The sequence below is a fragment of the Macrobrachium rosenbergii genome, chromosome 57 (assembly GCF_040412425.1).
Source record: "Macrobrachium rosenbergii isolate ZJJX-2024 chromosome 57, ASM4041242v1, whole genome shotgun sequence".
Classification (NCBI taxonomy): domain Eukaryota; kingdom Metazoa; phylum Arthropoda; class Malacostraca; order Decapoda; family Palaemonidae; genus Macrobrachium; species Macrobrachium rosenbergii.
The window spans coordinates 7540110-7553357 of NC_089797.1; the positions used below are offsets into that span (position 1 = coordinate 7540110).

The window sequence follows — 13248 nt, forward strand, 5'->3', positions numbered from 1 at the left end:
CGTTCCACTATACTGACCGACTGAGTATGGACCCAGCACGATGCGATTGTCTGGTAACACTGTTTCAGAAGCGAGAGAAAATATAAACAGCTGGAAGTGCCCGATAGTGTGGACAGGGCCTAATATTATGCCTTGCTCATAATCTTGGGTCCAATCACAATGAACCATGCCACTGGGAGCATTGTGTGTATACTGTACAGACACCACCTTACTTATGAATGAGTTACATTCCAGGTGGCTGTTTGCTTGTTGAATTGCTTGTAAATTGGTTACTGTGCGCATTATGCCTATTTAAGTACACTATGATATAAAGTCAATACAGTACTGTATGTTTAATCCTAAAGCACAATGCACTGTACATACAGTACTGTATATACAGAATAGACGCATAAAACAAAATTTTTAAAGTTATGGGTGGCAAAGGGAAGCACCCTGAACACAATTTGTGATCCCATTTGTTTGTATGTGAATGTAAGTTGAATGTTCCTCATGTAAGGTGGTGTCTGTATGTGAATACATAAACCCTAGGGCATCCCATATGAGAGTGGCTTAATCACCCTTCACTTGTAGTTCGATGGTAGGCTGTGGAAAATATGGGAGAGTAATAAAATCCATCTAATTGCAAATACTGTGCGATAAAGCCCCTGAGTGTTGATCACCTTTGTGCAGAAATAGATGTTCCCTCAGTTCTCCCCAAAGTTTGTGAATCGGAAAAATTCATTAGAAACCCAACCACATTACATTTTCATTCTATTTTTGGGAGTGAAAAATTGGTCTAGGTTCCTATTCTGTATTAGGAATGGAATGTCAGCATCAAAATGGAAAATTTATCAGATATCCTATAAAATGAAAAAAAAAAAAAAAATGGTAGGTTGAAAGCACATTTAAAAGTAAGTCTGACAGCTATATAGTGATTCAAACGTAACAGTGTTAAAATAATCAAATAATATGAATATTGTGCATGGAACAGTAATATTACTTAACAATAATGATAAGGTAACTGGTAAACAATTTTAGATTTGCTTCAACCAAGGTATGACAACTTGGAAGATTGTTTAATCTACCTTTCCAATACTGTAGTAAGAGTAAGAAAGTGTTGTTAAATTTGGTGAAAAATGAAGATCTGTTGACAAGAGTTCTAATGGAAAAGATCAGAATTCTAAGGTATGACCCCTCCACTGAAAACTGCAACGAGATATGGCCACTCCAACAATAACTCGAAAAGCAATCTGTGATGAACATTGCCATGTAAATGATGGTCATAACTACCAAACTAGAACCCAAAGAGTACTTATTCTTTATGTACTGTATAATACTGAGATGAAGGTTTTACATAAAAGAACAGGTATGACAATAAGAAGGAAAATTAGAATTGAAAAAATGGTTTAAGTGCCCTGAAAAAAAAAAACGTTCAAAATGAATGTTAACCAAAACGGCAGAGACAATCTAGAAAATAATAATAAAGCAATACAATCAACTAATTGTTCAAAAAACTTCAAAATCAAGGATATATCAGATATCTTAACCCAAACATACATGAAGTCTTCAATCTTGTTGATATGAGGTATCTGCCAACCATGAAGAAACTGAAGTGAATATGAAACTTCCAACAAAAGGTCATGTGGGTAGTACTTCACCTCCAGCAAAACGAAAAGCTAATCTTGATAAGTGAAACAAGTATACTAAAAAAAAATTAAATTTCTGACAAAAAATTTTGTATTCAGGCCCCAGAATGTGCCCCCCCCCTCCCTGGTGGTGGAACATTTCATTTTCAGTGCAGTTTGAACCAGCTGCTGTCAGTCAGCTGGTAGGCAGGAAGGGAATTTTCCATAAAGTATTGGTTATGTATGTGAACAAAAATCTGTTACTAAAGAATTACATTTGTTTCAACACAAACACACACCTTGACATGGTAATGTACATAATGTAGGTATTATTAAAGGGTGTTTGCAGTACCCCTTGGCACACCCACTTCTTGGATTTTTACTTTTCCAGCATTCCTACTTCCTCCGTTCTTCCATTTTGCAGTCCAGCCTCTCTAAACTGCCTTTCAGTAAAATTGTGGGGTTTTAACTCATTTCACGTACGGTCGATCCTTGTACTTCATCTCATTTACTTTCTGGAGCTCTATCTTGCTGTCAAACCACTGCACAGTAATGCCCTTCTTTCACTGTTCTTAATGTTTTGCTTTATAGCCTAAATTTCATCATTTATTCATTCACAACAAACCCATTACTTTACGACATTCTACTTAGGGTGAGATAGATTTGGTGTGCAGAAGTCCATAGAAGCTAGAAAATATATATTATTGATATATGTATTTAGGTTTGTTGGGCTGATCACCCTTTGGGTTTGTGACAGCGTATTCAACTGGAGTCTTGAGACCTGTTAGCGGCCAAGACTTAGAGATTTGTTTGAGCACTCATTTCTTAAGGGTCAGATGAAAAGTGATTGGTTCCTCCCCTTCAAACTGTCTTTCCAGGCCAATACCCCACTTAATCAGCAGCCATTATAGGGGCATATGAATATAAATCCAAAGATATTCCTCAGGGGATATGATACAAATACCAATATGACAAAGATGTGTCACATCCTTTAGGGGATATGAAATGCAAACACAAATGTGAGAAATGTTGCCGTGTTCAAAATCATGTTAATCCCAGCGTTTGTTTTCAACGCCATAGAAGTGAAAACAGCCTACTGTAGCCCTAGATTTTGTAATCCTTGACTTTAAGCTAGGATGCTTCAAATTGTGAAGTGTAGAAGTTAGTATCCTCATCCTCATCACTGCCTCCAACGCTGCATAACTCAAAGGCGTTCTGTGAAATTCTGCCATTCGTCTTTCATGTTCATATTTCACAAATCTCCACTCATCTCCTGTCTCCTTTCTTATATTCTCATCTAAGTAGGTCTGGGTCTTATGTTCCACTTCCCTTAACAAGTGAAAGGTTAGGGAGCACAACTCACTTCTGATGGGTAACACATAACAGCTCAACTGATAATGAATTTGATGAAAATATTTGTAAAATATAAAATCTCTGACAAAAATGAAGCAATGCTGTGAAATGCTGATTATCATGCTGATGAAAATAAAAGTTCTGTACTTACAAATAACTATATAATGGGAAAGCCAGCGATCTAAAGGATGACACCATGATGTGGTAAGTACTTGATAATTGCGGAGTTCCCTTTTTTTTTTTTTTTTTATCCCTGAAGGTTCTGGAGGGGAAAAATGCAAAAGGGAATGATGATTAGTATGCAATAATGAGAAAGTTGCTTATTATCGCCGGATCAATGGTCTCCATCAAAGCACTCCCATGGAGAACAAGCTTAAGGACCGTTTACACTGCAGGTCCACGGGAAGTGAGGTTATTGGCCGAGACAGAATTGAGGTTCCACAGGAAACTTGTGCAATGAGACTTCCTTCATTTTTGTGTTGGACAAAAGACGGCTGAACATGGGAACATTATGGGGCTGCAATATAGATATATGAATGATTATTGATGTTATTTTAGCAAAATGTTTTAGTCTGACAAAGGAATTAGAATACCTGTTGTATATTAATTAACAAATTAAAGTCAAGCCCATCAATAAATAAGCTTAAACTACAAAATTTTGAAAAATTTTAGTTTCAAAATATTGTTAGTAACTGAAGCAGAACACAGTGCCTCTAAAATTTCTATGTTAGTAAAGATTTGTTCTGTATACCAGTTACTTTACTCTTCATTTCATTAATAAAGTTCTGTGAAGACCATGTTACTCTTGTCTTTCATTTTTCATGAATTGCTGCTCAGTTTTTGAAGTTTTCTTCCACCCAAAGCCTGTATGATACCATTAGATTTATAACCATTTGAGCCTTAATTATCACAGATTTTTAATGGTTTTCATGTATTCCAGGCTTAATGGTGTATTAGGATATTATAAAGGACTCCTTCCAAATCTTCTGCGAGTGGTACCGGCAACTGCCATTACGTTTGTTGTATATGAAAACACCTCTCACTTTTTGCTGTCACCTAGGAAACCAGAGGAACCATCACAAGAGGAATCAAAAGAGAGCTAACATTAAGAAGGTTTAGCTCTATGTTTTCATGTTCATGATGTAGTTCTGGGTGATTTTACATCAGGTAAGAAAGAAGGATACAGTACTTATATTTTATAAGATACCATTCTTATAGTTTTCATAATTTATGATACATTTAAAATATCAAAGATCTCTTGTTTCCATGGGTAGGAACTAAAACTACTCATCGTTTCACAACAGACCATTTACTTGTAGTCCCATTTCATTTGCAACAAGATGTCCCATACCTAAGTTCTCCACAGGAAGAATCACAGACATTGTGCATACTGTGCATTTGGAGGCAGAGCCATAGATCCTGGCCCCAGTTTTCAGTCTGGCATACACTATGCTTGCCTTTGTTCTCAAGAACACCATTTACCAGGCAACTGTATTGAGTTTTGTGTAAAGGATTGTCTTTTCACTCATTATTTTCCCCTTTTCATGCCTTCATCATGGTGTGTCCTGATTTTCCATCATTATTCTAGTGATTACTGTATTTCTTTTACTGAGTGTTTCTGGATCGGGGTGTCAATAGTCCATGGGCACTGTCATTACTCTATTAGGCAGGAAGTATTTTCTTAATACAAGCCTTCAGGTGTAACTCATTTAATACATTATTTTCATTTACATGAATAACCACAAGATTAGTGATGTTTTTTTTACTATTTCAGTGACACAGGAAAGAACCCTGTTTTTCATTCTCTCCCTCCCTTGATAAACTTCATTCTAGTGCAACTTAATTAGCTCTGTAGTTCACCTTTTAAGTGGAGCTCGCTCTGGGGTAGTAACTCCTTAGTTTTTAGTTTTGCTGAATGGTTTCACCGGGTGGCAGAAATAGATTTTTCCTTTGTCCTATGTTATTTCAATGGCAGACTATCTCCCTTGGTAACATTTAATATATAACCACAAGATTAGTGTTTTTCTTTGCCAGAAAAGAACAGCAAACTTAATTAGCTCTGTAAGGCTTAGTTTTCATAGTTTTATGGGTTTAGGCACCTATGTTTGATGTTCAGGATAGTTAGCGCAAAGTTGCTGAGCTAGGGAACATGATATAATATAATTTTTCTTGTACAGTAACACAGATGAGCACTGTTCTTTTCTGTTCGCATTTTACCCTAGATATTTAATTTATTCTTGTTATTTCTTTTGTATTGTCATACATTATACAATTTTTTATGGTTTCTTGTCCAGTATCAGTTTTTCTAAAGCTTAAATGTTAGTTGTTTCATCACACTCATTCGCTTACAGCAGCCTTATCTGTTTGTTAATACTGCACAGACACTCAAAGGAAAAATGATGACATTGAGGATTTGAGAGAAAGTTAAGTTACTGATAGCAGATTAATGGAGATGAAAATATTTCTGAATTTTTAAACTGGTGGGGAGAGAGATAAGGTTGGTAAATGTTAACAATGTAACTATAAAAATTCGGAGAAATATTTTTCTGAAATCACATGTCATGTATTAACTAAAGAATCAAAGGAAGATCTCATAAGCAACCTGATTACAAGACATTAATATTTGCAGAATGTTGAGAATATCAAGAGAAAGACTTCAAGTATTTTTGATAAGCCATCTGCTGGGAATACTAGCATTGCATACTGAAATGCAGTCCATGTGTGAGAGACTTAATTCATAAGAATCATGATAAGATAAACTTGAGTGGACATATCAAAGAGATAGCAAAGGAACAGTCTGATGGAATGGACATGCCTTCCTCAAGAGGTAGAAAAAATGTGCAATAAATCATAGAACAAGGGACTGTGATTCTATAGTCAGTAAATGGATAAAGTCTTTGAAACTCATAAGTTTGCTGTGAGTCATGAGGGAATTAGATGTAGAACATCAGAGAGAGTGAGAATTAGAAACAGAACTGACTAAATACATTAGAGAGAGTGAGAAATAGAAACAGAACTGACTATAGATATTAATTTTGATAGTGTAACCGCTGTTTGTCCTCAAAGGAGTCACACTCATGGTCCCTCCAGAGCTTATGAGTAGTTACCAATGAAATGTGATTTAACAAACATTAAATGGTTGAAAAAGTAATAGTAAAAAATAAATAATAATAAGGCTGAATGGGACTGAATATTTGAGCCGCTGTGTCTGAGATTTCATGATTAAGGTGTTCAGTTAAGTAAAAGAATTTGGAGCGATACTGTTGAGTGCTTGAAAAATCTGCCATAAGATAGTTTGAAAAGATATGAAATGCATTCATATTCAGTTACTGCCACACCACCATTCAAAAACAAGATTAGTAATGCAAATTACATTCATTACAAAGATATTCCAGTTATGCCACACCAGCAAATTCATATTCGGTTACTATACAGATTCATATAAAACACATACTGTACAGATCATATAAAACACATAAATGTCGTAAACTTTTATAAACAGGCTTATATTAAGAGAACAGCAGGAGAGATGATTAATTTTAACAACACCTAACAGTGGAAATGATAGAAATAACTTGGCAATGTTATACTGTACAAGGTTACAAACTTCACACAGTACATCTACCCATTGACATGGGCAGAAATAAAGAGTATTAACTTTTAACATAACACTAGCCTTAATACCAAAAGGGATATATATATAAGCTAAAACTATAAAAAAATTAATTGTAATTCATCAGAACATCAAGCCAGCACCTGCTTATGCTGAAGTAGTTGGTAATGATGAAAAGCTCTAGTTGAAACTTACAATAGCTGGTGAGAAAAAACATTCACAAATTACTTAAGGAACTTTGAGAAATACACAAACCACATTGGTGCAATATTGAGGAAGGTTGGTTGGGTTAAAATAAAGTATGAAATGTTGCAATAATGAATAAATGAGAGTATGAGGATGAAAAAAATCATAGGATTAGGGAACGTTACTAACTTGCTGCGGTTGTTTTAAAACAAAGTATTATTAAAGCACATTCACCAAATTTCATGTTAGAAGACTTTCTGCTTGTTTTCACTGTTGTGTACAAAGAAAAATACCCCCAAAGAGGTTCTTTGAGGAAGGCATTCACATACTGCTGTACTTTTGAAGAAGACACTCACATACTGTAGTACTTTATAAAAGTACTTTTGGAATACAGTAATGTATTGGTAAAGTAGTAGTATGTTGCATTCCTAAAATAAACGTATATGGCAAGATACTATGCAGAGGACACTGGTACAGTGAAGTTATAACACTGTAAAAGGAATGTACTTAGGAGAAGCAGAGCAAACTAGAACATAATACAGTAAACCCCCCATATTCGCGTTCTCATGGTTCGCGGACTCACGCATTCGCGGGTTTCTCTGTGGAACATATCTAGCCATCATTCGCGGAAAATTTGCCCATTCGCGGTATTTTTCACTGAGAAATATTCACTAATTACTGTATTTTCATATATTTTTCATGAATAAATGCACTTTTTGTGATAAAACTATTAAAACACTCAGGTATAAGCATTTTTACAGGGTTTTTCTTGGTTTAAGCTATCAAAATGGGCAGTTCTAAGTGTTTTTAGATGGGTTTTAAGCATTCGCGGATTTGACCTATTCACGGGGGGTGTGGGACGCATCCCCCGCGAATATTGGGGGTTCACTGTACGTAATAAAATTCTTATCACCCAAAGTAAGCGAAAGGTTTGGTACTTCTTCAATGCATGAAAGCATAGTATGAAATTAAAACAAACCAATACAGTATACAATACATAAAAAGTTTGCAAACATGACTTACTAGTTATCCCGATGTTAGCAAATGGTTAATAAAAATATATTTTAACCGAAGTGGGAAAAGCAAAAGGACTGTGAGGAAGACAGTTGATCTAAGTTAAGTTTAACTTTAACAGATAGGAGAGAACTGCCAAAGGCAAGTGCATACTGTACTAAATCCAGGACCAATGAAGAAACCTAATTGACAGGGAAAGTAAAGGCACAATACACTAGTTTGAGACCAAATGTTGAGAAATTGGTTAAATACTTGGTAGTACTGCATTATGATATTTCTAATTCATAGTCAAATACATAAACCGTATATTTTTCCAGCTGGTTACCTTGTTTTATGGGTTTGTAACCATTACATTATTGTTATTGCAAGCCACTCATTATTGTGTTTACCTCTCCTCCTTGTATCCAATAATTATGATGGACCCCAGTGGAAAATTGGGGTGTTTAGCTACTGGAAAGCTAATAACTAACTGCCATAATTGGTAAAAAGTGTTAGTGGTAGCCCATGTCTGCTATGAGGTGGCCCTGTCTCTGCAACTGAAATGTCATCCAATACTTTTACAATGCTGGAAGTACACCATTTCGTTTATAGGTCTCTGCTGGAGTTTTTCTTCTTGTTTTGTGTTGTGTGAGAGTTTGTGGTAATGCTCATGTATACAGTTGTAAAATAATGGGTCTTTAATAAAAAAAAAAAGGTTTGTATCTATCAAAAATTAAATTTTCAAAAGTTTTAAATTTTTAGGAGACTTTGTATCACCTTTATAAAGATCTACTTTGAATTACAGTAAAGCAGTCCATTATACTGTACAATATTTCTTGTTTAAATAAAAATAGGGAAAACATGTACTGTACTGTAAGTACCAATAATTTTTTTTATTTAAGACCTTATTTTATACTTGAAGTCTTTTGATTTCATGTACAATATGCATCATCATAAGGGAACTTTTGCAAATGTTACTTTTAAATAACAGGCCCCTGTTTCTTAAACACTTATGTAAATAGATGTCTTTGACCTCAAAGTTCCCTAAAAAATTTAGTTCCTATATACTTCGTATGTGTATGAAATGGGACAGTGTAGAGACCAAGCGTGTGTGAAAGACAGACATTTGATAAAATTTTTTGTGACATTACAGTATATTTAATATTCATTTGAGTTTCCAAGAATCTCCTTTTTCTTGTAGTTGTCATTGGGATCTTTATATGAACACAGATATGAAAAATTGTGCACTTTAGTGTCTAAGCATTTATTGTAATGATGTAGGATACATTTAAATAATAAGGATAAGTGTGTGCATATTGATCTGAATGTCAGATTGTGTTATTGTGTGAATATGATGCAGTTTTAAGTCCCTTTTTTATGCCAAAAATAATTTGAAATTTTCTTTCAGGAACTGTTGCAATAGCCATCTCAAGTGAATGAAATCTAGTGGTAATGATGATGGCTGAGAGGCTGTAGTTTTTTCCGGAGAGGAAATACGTATTCACATCTAAGTAGTTGCTTCATGTCTAAACCATTAAATGTGATTACAGCTGGACTCTACTTGTATGCATGCAAATAGAAACCCATGTTTTGCAGTAAATCTCTTGACAGACCTTAAGAATTGTATAGGCCACTTGAATATTGAGCTGGCTGAGTGGTGTTATGCACTTGGTAACAGATGTCATCAGGTTGTAAGGATGGTTGACAGGTGTAGAGCTTACACTACTTTTTCTTACTTAATGCGGGTTAACCTTAGGATAACATCCATGTTATTTTTCTTTACTTTTTCTTTTTTCATGGTAAATACACATCATGTTCTTTTGATTATCATTGAAAAGGAGTTTGTACACTGCTTGTTGTTTCCCCCCCTAGATAAATACAGTATTTCAAAAACTCTCATATGAGTCCTTCACTTTCATCTTATAACATTCCTCTTTTGTAGCATAGGATTTGTATTCAGTTTGCCATCCTAAGTTCTTTATGCTATGAAGGTTGTGGAGCAAAAAATTTCCCCTTGGTTTTGGACAATGAAAACTTTTATGTTGTGTTAGCGTTTCATTTTTGACCATGATAGAGAACACCTGGCTTCTAACTTTTGTTTTTGCTTTACTGATGATATGTTCTCAGGTTTAGTTCATCTCTTTCATGCTGCACTTAAGTGCAAAATTGTAAACTAATAATGACTGAATCAACACTTCACAAAAGCTAAAATGTCCTACTTTATTATATTGTACTGTAATTGTATTTAGGCTGTCAAAGTGGGGGACAAAACTACAGTATATATCAAATTTAGCAGGAGTTGTAGTGCTGGCTTGATTAATACATTCACTGATAGAGGGCACAGCCTCTGTCACTTATTAAAATAGCTCACTCTTTCACTTGGTCTAATGGGGTTTAGCATCAGCAGTATCATTTATGGCAGCTAATCACTATTAACCTTTCTTTTCACTAAATTGTCTTCATCTGCTTATTGCCCATATTCCCTCCTTCCATTTTATACATCTCATCATTGTGAAGTCTGTGTTTTAAGTTAATATTTATGCTGCTAGTATTAACTGAGACGTATGATATATCTAAGAAAAGCAGAAACAACAGTGACTGAGTATGCACGAAGGGATAAAATAATACTAGACGGAAAAGGGCATAATGAGTTCCTCTCTAATGTTCAGGGATAATATTATCAAATGCAGGTTCTCTTCAGCTGTAACTTAGTGAAAGACTGAAAAGGCAAATGAAACAATTGGCAGGCTGAATAATAATTGGAAACCAAATTGACTGGAACTGTATACAAAAGTAAGAGAATACACTAATTGAGTATAATCAGTATCGCTAAATGAACTAAAAGATTTTGTTGATTTGAGAATAAAGCTTTCAAAATAATAATAGGAGCAGATGGTGGAATAAAGTGAGAAACAGCACCATACAGGAAGTTACATTACTTCCTTATGTAGATGAGATAATAATAACAATATACTAATAATAATAATAATAATTTGGAAGGAGCCCCCTCTTTTAGGGCAGCGTTATTAAAAACGATTGCTGTTTCAATGGCATTTAGCTAGTAGAGTCTTTTCTCTTCATATTATATTCTTCTCATCTGCAGGTAGATGGTATTATGAATTTCTCAAGAACCTGGAACGATATTTTGCTTTTGTTTATTTTACTTTAATGTTTCAGCATTCACACAGGTGGTCATTATGAAAGAGAGTGAATGAAGCGCAAAGGTGGGCAGTTATTTATAACAGGAAGAATGGATTAATGTCTTAGTATGCTTTTGATAATAATTATAATAATGATAATATGTGGCCTGCAAGAAACAAGTAATTGTGAAGCCACATGTTTTACAACGTATAAAAGCAACCGAGAAAATACAAGTTGTTTCAGCAGTCAAAAGGACGAGTAAAACAATGGGTACTCTTGATATGTGGTAGTTCATTTAACCTCATTCAGTTTGCCAGTCTGCATGAGTTGAGCTAGGCTTTGTACTTGAACTTTCATAAATATGTTTCAGGGTTTGGGACTAAATGGGTATGACAGTACTGTACTAGATTATTTAAACCAGAATTAACACATCCTGTATTCAGTCAAAATATTCTTTGAAAAACTGCAAATCACTTATCTACACTGCTGATTCTACTGTTAAAATTAAATTACTATACTGACTTTATTTACTGATGAGGAGGGAATACAGAAATTAAGTATGTGAGTTAATGCCTCATCTGCTTAGTAAGCATATCAGAAAATGCCACTTCAGACAGGTAGTATGAAGGACTTGAGAGAGTGAGTAAGGATGTCTTTTGTCCATTTTAGTCACTCATCACTAAAACTTTTTTATGTACGAGTAGGAATGGAATAAGAGGCTTGAACATTTTATGGACTGGTCATTACCACCTTTTACCCCTCACCTCAGACAGAAATTACGGTAAAGTATTGAAGCTCTGTGCCTGCCTTATGTATCTACTGTAGTCACTCATAACTACTGCATTGGCATTATGGAACACCATTAATCAGCCACTCCAGATTGGGATCTAAGCCTTACAGCTGGTATTGGAGGTTGATCCAAGTTAATGATATGAAGTTATGAAAAATGGAAGCTTTTTTTTTATGAAATTTTAGTTTTTTATCATGTACTTAGCTGACTTTAAGCTTCAACAGTTACCTCATATTTATTATGTGAATGATGCAAATGCAAAACTATTTTCCATATGCCTAATTATTTTGCTATAAGTTGGAGAGGTAGTTTTAGTGCTGACGTTGCTCAATTGGTGAAGTTGCTCAATAGGTGATAGAACTGTTCGGTGCCAGATGATTTTGTTTGCCCGCTTGCATCCAGGTCAGCTGTCATTGTACCTTTAGATTTTCAACTTTATAATATGTTACTGTCTATTGGTGGAATTTTATTTGTAGCAACTTCCCTGTTATTGGCAGCTCATTATTTTCTTCCTTCCAGTTCGTCTTTTCAAAGTAAATGAATTCACTTTTCATTTTAGAGTAATTATTCCTCATGAAGCTTTTAATGATATATTTTTTTCTTTTAGTCCTTGCTAATCCTTTAATTTAACAGTGGTCCCCAAAGAGAATCAGTGTACTTAGTAACAGCCTTCAGGATATATTCCTTTTCAAACAATTCATCAGAAAAAATGGAGAGCAGTTGAGCAAAACGGCAGAATAATCATAATTTAGGTTTTTTGATGTAAAACTCCAATAATAAAAAGTTTATTTTGGCATAGCAAAAGCATTAAACCACTTCCCTATATAGCAGCTGATGAAGGAATATAGACCTGTGTATATCTTTATGTAGAGAAAAGTCCTTTCAAACTTGAAAATGTCTGTATTTTATGCTGTCTGTATATATGTCACTTATCTATTCCATTGTAAAAACTGCAACAATATTAACATTAAGTTTGAATCTTTAATATGACATTTGTAAACAAGCAGTTCCAATGAAGTTATGCTTTGTGCATCATGTCTATCTTTTAACAGGCCTGTCCTGAGGGGGGGCTGTCGGGGGAGTCGAACGATCCCCCCCAAAATTTCTGGAAGTCCATATTTTCTGTGACTATCCTTTTCATTGAACTGTACTTATAAAGTAATAAATAACAATCTTTTGTTTTTTTGGCAAGTCTTCTTTTATAAATTTTGTTATTAAACATTAACATTATTCTTTAATAGTAGGAAATACAAGAGTGATAATAGGAATATGATATAGGCCACCAAATTTGAAGATTTTAGTAGAGAAACAATAATTTTAAAGCTGTGGTACGATAATCTGGTCAGAGAAATTTGATGACACTGCAGCAAGGTTAATCTGCTCCACATCTTGATCATTTTCAAGTATTTCATCTATATATATACCTATATATGCAATGATATATATAGAAGAAAAGGTCCAGTTTTGGGAAAAACGACCACAATAAAAAACTCTGGGTATGGGCCTGTGTAGAGGACATGCATGTTTGTCAGAATCATATAAACATTTCCATCCAACACTGATTTTCA

General features: G+C 34.6%; 1 protein-coding gene across 1 annotated transcript in view; it reads left to right on the forward strand.

Annotated features, from left to right (window-relative positions):
- Window positions 1-11666, forward strand: part of LOC136837124 (solute carrier family 25 member 32) — a 38257-nt gene extending 26591 nt beyond the window's left edge. Inside the window, exons 7-8 of the mRNA XM_067101734.1 lie at window positions 3898-4124; window positions 9158-11666. Of these exons, the coding sequence (XP_066957835.1) occupies window positions 3898-4060 (163 nt within the window). The 3' untranslated portion in view covers window positions 4061-4124; window positions 9158-11666. The remainder of the gene's footprint in view (window positions 1-3897; window positions 4125-9157) is intronic.
- Window positions 11667-13248: the final 1582 nt, after the last annotated feature.